General features: G+C 40.5%; 2 protein-coding genes across 2 annotated transcripts in view; both read right to left on the bottom strand.

The window, feature by feature from the left end:
• LOC110460541 (benzoate carboxyl methyltransferase-like) overlaps nt 1-7542 on the bottom strand; it is a 49738-nt gene extending 42196 nt beyond the window's left edge. The window contains exon 1 of the mRNA XM_021513507.1: nt 7412-7542. The gene's annotated coding sequence lies outside the window, so the exon portion shown is untranslated. The remainder of the gene's footprint in view (nt 1-7411) is intronic.
• Nucleotides 7543-8535: 993 nt separating this feature from the next.
• Nucleotides 8536-9345, bottom strand: LOC110460546 (3'-5' ssDNA/RNA exonuclease TatD-like). The gene has a single exon (XM_021513511.1). The coding sequence runs from the start codon at nt 9343-9345 to the stop codon at nt 8536-8538; it is 810 nt and encodes a 269-aa protein (XP_021369186.1).
• Between the last annotated feature and the right edge of the window lie 45 nt (nt 9346-9390).

Below are 9390 nucleotides of genomic sequence, written 5' to 3'. Positions count from 1 at the left end.
GGGGGGGGTGATATCACTTTCAAGGGGGTGTGATATCACCCGGGCTGATATCAACTTGTGGAAATTTTAGACTTATTACACAAACAAAAAGGGTGTTATTATTAGTAAACATATGATAAGATATGTTTATTACATTTTTACCAGTGAAATATCGAATTCTATCAACTTGATAAAACTGATATCTTTCACACTGTGACAATTATCAAAAGTGATATTTTCAAAGTGAAAATATCACTTTTTGATATTGACCAATCATAATGGTATCTTCTATTCGTTGCATTCAAAGGCAACAATTTTTTGTACCGATTCAAATGAAGCGACTGTAGAATTAATAAGTGGTTGTTACGGTAAATGTTTGGTTCATACAATTGATAACATTTTTATAAGCAACAATACCAGAAAACACCAGAAAACGACAGAATTGCGTTGAGTATCCCATTCAAAATGGCACTCAGCCTTGTTGTCAAGTGTGACGTCATTAGAATATGGCACTTATTATTACACTTCTGATTCCCGCCCTTTTTAAATGCATTACATTTTTCATGTTTTATGTTTTAAAAATGTGATACATTGAAAATTTAATGGTGTCTTCAGTAATAACAAATATATTTCACTCATGTGGCTAATATTTTGTTTCACTCGTGCTGCGCACTCATGTAAAATATCAAAATATTAGCCACACTCGTGAAATATATTTGTTATTACTGATGACGCCATCAAATATCCTCTATACATGTATATTAACTAGGGTGTTGTTAAATTTTGATTAATTGTGCTTTATAATTAATTAATTTATCTGTTATTGACAGATCAGTTTAATTAATATTATATCAAATACTATATGGATCAGCTTGTTAATATTATAAAAAATATAAAAATTAAGAAAAGTAGAAAGTAAAAAAAAAATATAGTAATATTTTATGTAAGCATATGTGCTTGATTTCCAATAGGTAAGTTTTACAGGTAGATTCACTTGTTGAAACTCATGCACTTTTAAAGTAAAATACTTTAATTCCTATCAAAACAAGTTGCCCTACAGGTAAATGAATCAGCCTCCACCCGTCAGGTCAGTGGCCAATTTTAGGCTCACCAGACTGACTCTACCTAATCATATTGTTCTAATGTCTCGGTGTGGTGATCACCCTGTCAGTTTGGAAAGGACTCCCATACAGAAATAAAAAGATTGCAGCAAGTTTGCTGCCACAAATCAGTTTGCCTGAAAACGGTAACTTTCTGGCAACCTTCTGGCAAACAAGGCAAAGTTGCGGCAAGCATATATCTGTTTGCTAGAAAGTTGCCGCAAAATGTCATTGAAAGTAGAGCAGCACATACGTTACCACAAGTTTGCCAGAACATTCAACTTAGTATTATTATATCTGCAGTATAGTTTGTCAGACACTTTGGTTGCCACAATTTTGCCACAAACTTGCCAGAAAGTTGCAACAAAATATTCTTTGATAATTAACTCATTCACCCCTGAAGACACATTTGAGCTCTTCCAATTCAAAGGTTGGGATAGTTCATTACAAAATTTCAGGGGGGAATGAGTTAACTTAAACAGAAAAATACTGGGTATGTATTGAAACATTCTAGAGTATATAGATTATAATATTTATCATTCAAAACACACAGGCTTAAATATAAAATAATTTTATTGGAGACAACTTATTAATTAACAATGGAACAGTTTCTATGTAATGCATTTGGAACATGTATGCTGTTTTATATTCAGGTTTGACAAGTTATGTATTGTCTCAACATACAACAAATGAAATAAATATGACTGTCTATTAATTGTAATGTTCAAAAGTATTTAAAACGACTTAAGCAAGTCTATATAGATTGTATTCTCACAACCGGAACTAGCCACAGCAGCCAGTCCGGTATCCTGGTCAGTGTGATTGGTCAGTTTCTACATTCAAAGTTTTGAAGATGCAATGCAAGTGGCCATTACTGATAACTGCTGGTGTTTGTAAGGAGAAGGAGCATTATTTTCCATTTGGAAGTTTATAACAAAAGTGTGGATATAATTGCAAGAGGAACAAACACCAATACACTATTTTATTTTAGCACATGTGAAAGGTATATGTATGCAATATTTTGATTTATACAATATTTATGATAATTATCCAGTACCAGCATGGTCTGAATAATGGGGTCAGTTTGTTTTGAAAATTATATGATGTATGTGTATGGGAAATAAAACAGAATATATGATTATACCTTTGACCAGAATACATTACAATAGCTAGTATACAGTGAGAATTTGAATTTACAATTATTTGTAGCACCAGCAAGGCCTGAGCTAAATGGTTCAAAGAATGGTAATTTAAAACAAGTTACCATAAGTTTGCAAGGGAGTGGCCAGAAGTTTGCGGCAAGCAGGTTACCACAAAGTTGCCAGAAAGTTGCCACAAAATTGCCAGAAAGATGCCACAAAATTACCAGAAAGTTGCCATCTGAGGGGCGGGGCCTAATAGGGAAATATAGCAAATTCTTCTTTAAAATCCTTCTTCTTCTGTAGAAATTAAAGAATTTGTTCCATATTTGGTCAGAAGCATCCTTGGTGGAAGGGGAAAAAAGTTTGTATAAATGGTTGGTATGCCCCCCCCCCCCCCCCCCCCCTGGGGGCTGAGGGGTGGGGCCCAATAGGGGAAATGTAGCAAATTCTTTAAAATCCTTCTTCTTCTGTAGGAATGGAAGGATTTGTTCCATATTTGGTCTGAAGCATCCTTGGGTAAAAGGGAACCAATTTTGTATACCCCGAGGATCAGTTTTGTTTAAACGGTGGGTGTGGCCCCCCTGGGACCTGAGGGGTGGGGCCAAATAGGGGAAATAGATGATAATCTTCAAAGTCCTTCTTCTTCGGTAGGAATGACAGGATTTTGTCCATACTTGGTCTGAAGCATTCTTGGGTGAAGGGAAACCATATTTGTATAAACGGTGTGTCTGACCCCCCTGTAGGCAGAGAAGCGGGGCCCAATAGGGAAAATAGAGGTAAAACCTGTTAAATCCTTCTTCTACCATAGGGATTAAGGGATTTTATCCTAATTTAGTCTAGAGCATCCTTGGGCCAAGGGGACTCAATTTTGTATTAGCAGTAGGTGTGGTCTCCGAGGGGGGCAGAAGGGCGGGGCCCAATAGGAGAAATAGAGGTAAAACCTTTAAAATCCTTCTCCGACCATCAGGATTAAGGGATTTTATCCTTATTTAGTGTTGTCAGCATCCTTGGGTGACGGTGACTCAATTTTGTATCATTGGTGGGTATGACCCCCTTAGGGGCATAGGGGTGGGGCTCTGTTTGAAGTTTGTTCTCTATATCTGAAGTACTGGATGGATCTTTCTGAAATTTTATATGTACTTACAGCACCTACCATGGAGTGCTATATCTTTACTTCATATCAATTACTTAAAATATATTCAGGTGAGCAATACAGGCCCTTTGAGCCTCTTGTTCAAGATAACACGTATACCGATACGTATCGTATCAATGCATTCCTACAGTATGATGGCGCGCTGTCCTTTAGCGATCCAAACCCAGCTAATCAAAACCAGTAGTGTACGAAAATTAGTTCCAGAAACAGAAACACAATGTGAAAGCTTCTTATTTATATCAAAATAATGTTATCTTTACACAAACAGTGAGATTAGTTTGTGCAACGTTTTCACACCGACTGGTGTCATTGTCAAGCTATGTCTAAGTGATGGTAAATTGTATAAGGTGAGCACTACTATAAGCTTCGGGCGAAATGGCTTACAGCTAATATTAAAAGGCAAAGCCTTAAAAGAGCATAGCTTTTGTTGATCTCTAATATTTACTGATTCAGAATACTGCTTTCAGAATGAGATAAGATAAACTTAAAATCAAGGAATAACAGTAAAACACAAGCTTTAATGAGATTAAGTTCAATATAACAATAGGGGAGACCGGGGCAAGTTCGGCCCATTTTATTAAAGTCCGTCCTGGGAAGTATGGCAGCACGTACGTTTTTCAACATTATTTGATTTTCCCTGTCGACAGATCGGATGGCCGAACGAGCCCCGCCATGGGATAAGAGTTCGGACAGACATTCGGACAAAATCCCTTAATCCCTACAGTAGAAGAAGGATTTTAAAGGTTTTTCCTCTATTTCCCCCTATTTGGTGGGGGGGGGGGCACCCACCATTTATACAAAATTAAGTCCCCTTGGCCTAAGGATGCTCCAGACCAATTTTAGTCAAAATAGACTTGGCCGTTCAGGACAAGTAGCGTTTTAAAGGAAAAGTTGACGGACGAACGATGGATGGTGTGATATAGGCATAAGCTCACCATATGGTCCTTCGGACGAGGTGAGTTAAACAAGAGGCCCAGAGGGCCTGTATCGCTCACCTGGATATCTAAGCAATCATGGCAAAATGTTTTCAAAATGAGATCCAAGAGAATATGCCAGACCCCAATGCCAATTCTTGAAGTATGTCTGTATTAGATTTTTCATGCCCAGCAAATTAATGTATGGTTAACTTATGGGGAGGGGATCTCAACTGTTTCCAAGCTGTGACTCCGAAACTAGATCCCTACGGTTGTGGCCAGACCCCAGGATCGATTCTAATATCCTGACTGCATTTGTCCTTTTTTGTCCAGCATTTGTATTCATAGTCTTGGGGGGTGGATCTCAACTGTTTCAAAGTTATGACCCAGGGGTTAAAGGGGCATCATGCTAAAGTAACTTTTTTTTTTGTCTTTTTTTCAAATACTACATAAACATATCAAGTGAGACTCATTATGGAAAATAACGATCGGATTTGGCTGAAATAGATTCATAAAAATTATTAAATCTAAGATAATCATCGGAATTTCTACCTGTCTGACCAACATTTTGTTCTGGGATTTCCCTCTACTAGTGCATGCATATAGCACACCATTTCTTTGTAAACAAAATGACTGGCCGTGTGAAGTAAGCGAAAGAAAAGTGTTGTACCGTGTCAGCTACGAAGCAAAAAGTTGCCAAATGGTCAAAAGATAGCGCAAGGGGTACGTTATGGAATCATTATTGCCAATGGGAAGTATTCAAAGCGGAAAATAACTGCCCTAGCAGTTAGTACGGTGCACGTATTCTTCCGGATAGCCGGTTAAGCTGAAATAAAATCAACAGAAATGCTAGCGCTGTTTATGATATGAATAAATATCTAAAACTATTAACCTCGCTAGTATCATTATGTGAGTTTGAACACAGATGAACTTAGTTTAATATGTATCGGAGAGAGTTTGCTTTGTGTTCTTATAATTATACAGTGGTTTATGCGAAAGGAAGGGATAAGTTGTTTTTTGCCATGAGGCCCTCCAAAGGATAACTGTTGTGATGGCAACAGCGTATTCTGTTCTCTGATCCTCTGACGGTACTCGGGTCAATTGAGATACGTACGCTATTAGATTTACATAATTAGTAATATTACCGGGATCAGTAAAATGGTATGATGTAATTATATTGCTGAATTAAACGGGTTTTTTTTGTTTTGACATGCAAGATTTAAATTAGTGTTAATATGAATACCCGGCCTCCTCTGGCGCGACGACGCAATATGTAAAAAAAAATCGCTCTTCGTCAGAAAGCTACGTTATCGCAGCTAGATTAAAAATGTCAAAATGACGGATCAGGATGAATAACTGAGGAAGGAGAATCAACCTACTTCTAATAAATAGGATCGCATAACATTTTTTATTTAAATCGTAAATTTTCAACAGTTCATGTTTTCATATGATGTTGACTTAGAATGTATGATCATGTAACAACTTTTTCTCTATAAAGAATAAATTTTCGACTTCAGATAGAATCGGAATAGGTATTGAAAACAGGGGGTAAATATTTGATTACGTTGTAAAAATGGCACGTGCTGCCGATAACTATGGTTTCTGTTTCGGACAAAAGGAACTGATTAAAGAAAAGTTGTCTCAACATGAAAAGGTTCATTTACAAGTATGCTTTAATCTCTGTAAAGTATTGAAAAAATACAATTATCAAGTATCTCAACACGTTCCTTATTGACACATATTCTACATGTACACGTAGTGGTTTTGCCATACAGTTTATTGTGTGTGATGGCTAATATGACTTACTAAGTGTTAGCGTGCTGTATGGAGACAGTGAAAGTGGGAAAGAGAGTATACATACATTTATATGCATGGTCTAAAACAAATATTGGCCAAAGACATTAAGTTGTTTAATGTAATAAATAAATTCACAAACATTTCCTTTTTTATTCGCGTGTAGTTTGTCATTGCATATATATGCACTTTATGTAAACATTTGAAAAGGGATATTCGTCACGTGAATATTCCTTTTTACAGAAAGGTTTGTCTCATTGTTGAGGAAAGGTGTTTAGCCCCGTACCGGTCACATTTCGGTACTAAATTCAATATATATTTATATATATCTACTTTATGTTTATGTCTATTATCATTGTTGACATTTAATTGTAAATGTATGAGGGGAGAAGGCTGTGATAAATTGTAAAAACTTGTGCCCCATCCCTTGTTTAATTTTATTGGCAACAAATTTTTGTTTAAAGCTAAATAAATTTGAATTCTGAATATTGGCAAGTGTGCAATTAACTTCTGATGATGAATAATTACTGTTCAATAAGTTTGAATACGGACTTAGAAATCATATTACTTGGTTTCATACTGCGGTAAGAAATTGCAGTTGCCTGACGGACCCTCTCCGTGGGCCCCTTTGAAAACCGTTTCATCTCGCTCACACCACTTGTGTTTACTACCTAGTCGGTGACGTTATCGGCGCTATTTTTAGCAGGGCTTTCCCGAACAATTCAAGTGGTCAAACTGGACATTTGGAACGGACTATGAATATGGGGATAGCGAGGTAACATAAGTGGAAGTGCATACAATACATACATTTATTAAAAAAAATATATGGCTCTTTCACGTGATATGTCCCTTTAAGTCTGCAAGGGTGGGGCAGACCCTGGGGTCAATTCTAATATCATGACGGCATTTGTCTCTTTATGCCTAACAATTGTATATATATACAGTCAAACCTTGTTATCTCGAACTCGTATTACTCGAAGACCCAGGTTAACTGGAAGTATTTCATGGGTCCCGGCCAAAACTCTTCTTAATCTTAGTAATAAAAACTCTGATAATTCGAACTCTGAAAACTTGAAAAACTCGGATATCCCGAAGTGAATCATAGTTCCCATCAACGTAATTCCTACATAAAAATATCTCCTACCTCGAAGTTTCTTAAGATTCACAAGTCTATCATATATTCTTTAATTATTTTATACATATTAGACGCAGTGCTACGGTAAACATTGTCGTGAATTCGGTGTGTGTTATTCACACACCGTCACAACAAGTAGTTGTAAATGCTCTCAGCTCCTGAAATCAAAGACAAGGTGGAGGAAATTCACTCACGTGTTGCTGGTTCGATATCAAGAAGTAAAAGAGACCGCGCCAACGCGTCACAGCGATGATATCACGTAGCTCACGAGATCTCGTGTCGGCGCGGTCCACGGTCCAAGGGAGATAACTCTCCCGAAATTCACCACACTCCTCCCCGTTTTATGAAGGCCCCTTCTGGGGCCTGGTTATGGCCAGGAAGAAGTCCATTGATCGGAAACCGCCTAGGTGTTGGCACTTGGCGTCGGCCAGACGGATGTCGGCCCTCCGGAGGTGGATTAATGAGGAGGTCAGAATCCCCCTTAAATGAACAGTGTTTTGCGAAGGTCAGATCCCCCCTTAAGTGAACAGTGTTTTGTGAAGGTCGGAACCCCTATTAAGTAGATAATACATTGTCGCCCTCTAGAATTGAGCGACAAGTTATTTAGTAACTCCTTAAGTAACAATATGTTAAGCACAGTCCTACTGTACCCATTTGGAGATGAGATTAGTGGTGGAGGCCAGTGTTTGATTTAGGCCTCAATAATCACAGCTTCTAGACTTGCTGGGCTTATCTCCCCAAGGAACACCACGGCTATGGATACAATCCACACGATAGGCACAGTCACCCCGTGCCTTGATAAGTATGAGAATAGTCTCCCCGTGACAGTGCCCAACATTAGCTACGGGGAACGTGGCAACACTGTTGGTCGATACGACAGTGTGTTCCCCTACAAATTGCATTGATGGACATGCTGCCTGTAGGCGGCCCCATTTAAGCTTTTATCCTACCAATTACTGGCGAAGGGAGCTGTCTTATCACAATAGGAACCTAGGTAGCCACCAAAATGTTCAGGGAAAGGATGCCCCCCCAATTTGTAAAAAGATGTAGGATGACTTGGTTTTAGAGGATAATAGGGAAGCTTAACCTCACCTGCCTGTGGATGCCACAGACAAGTCCAGGGGCTACTTTAGTGCCCCCCCACTTTGAGTTTGGAGTTAAGGAGGAGAGAATCCCACTCCCCTTACTACCACCGTACTTCTAACGTGCTGACGGGTTACTCGCACGGAGTGCGGGAGTAAGCTGGTGGGGAAGTGATCCCTCCCCACACTGCAGGTGTGCCATACAACTGGTGACGACAGTTGGTTAGCTATGCCCCTTACTCGAAAGAGTAGAACTCCCTGGCGTTGGCATTGAGCTGGCTCGCCAGGAGATACACGTTATCTCCCCTGAGCGGGGCCAACTCCTCCAGGGTATGCCTTAGGAGCCAGGGACTGTTGATTCCAACCCCGGCTCCTGTAGGCACCAGGTAGGGGGCTTCCGACTCTAGCAATAATCTGCTAGGGTCAATGCCCCCCAGGGCCAGTCTAGTGGAGGGGGCTCTAAGGGATAGAGCCGTCACCCCAATATGGAGGTTCGGCAGCAGCTGCCGCCAAGCCTCAATATCCTCCACGGACCCAGTGAAACAGTGCCAATGCACCGCCAGCGTGGAGGCCCCTGGCACCCTTTGGAAACATCCAAGGGCCTCCTGCGCTGCTCGGCCACTGCCCCCATCTTTGCAGTGGATAATCACTGGTCTGCCACCACCCTCAACCACAGCCCCTTGTAGGACAGTGGTCAAGGTGGTGACCTGATCCCTGGTGACCTGCTGCCGGCATTCTGCAGGTTTGGGGCACTGTCCCGCACAGCCACAATTGGAGGTCAGGTCGATGCCTACCTCCCCTATAGCTGTACAGGCCGGGTCCCGCAGCTGCTGCAGGAAGGCCATCAGGTGGCGTCCCCTCCCCACTTTATGAGATTGCAGGCCAATCGCCACCTTGACCCTAGGGTCACCTGCCACCTGGCCCTGACGCCTAGACCAGCTGTCGGGGTAGGCATAATTGGCCACCCCGCCCAGAAGGACTATGTCCCCACCCTCCTCCTGAGCTGCCAAGTCAGGAAAGGAGGTTGCCCTGCCTCTCGCTAACATAGCATCCAGGTGGAAGTGGCAGTCATAGACTGCCACCGGTGGGGG

Source organism: Mizuhopecten yessoensis, unplaced genomic scaffold (assembly GCF_002113885.1).
Source record: "Mizuhopecten yessoensis strain PY_sf001 unplaced genomic scaffold, ASM211388v2 scaffold10427, whole genome shotgun sequence".
NCBI lineage: Eukaryota > Metazoa > Mollusca > Bivalvia > Pectinida > Pectinidae > Mizuhopecten > Mizuhopecten yessoensis.
The sequence above is the reverse complement of the archived record's forward strand: the minus strand, read 5'-3'. Positions and strand labels throughout refer to the sequence as shown.

Coding starts and splice junctions, on each gene's coding strand:
- LOC110460546 (XM_021513511.1), bottom strand. CDS start 9,345: ATGTTAGCGAGAGGCAGGGCAACCTCCTTTCCTGACTTGGCAGCTCAG.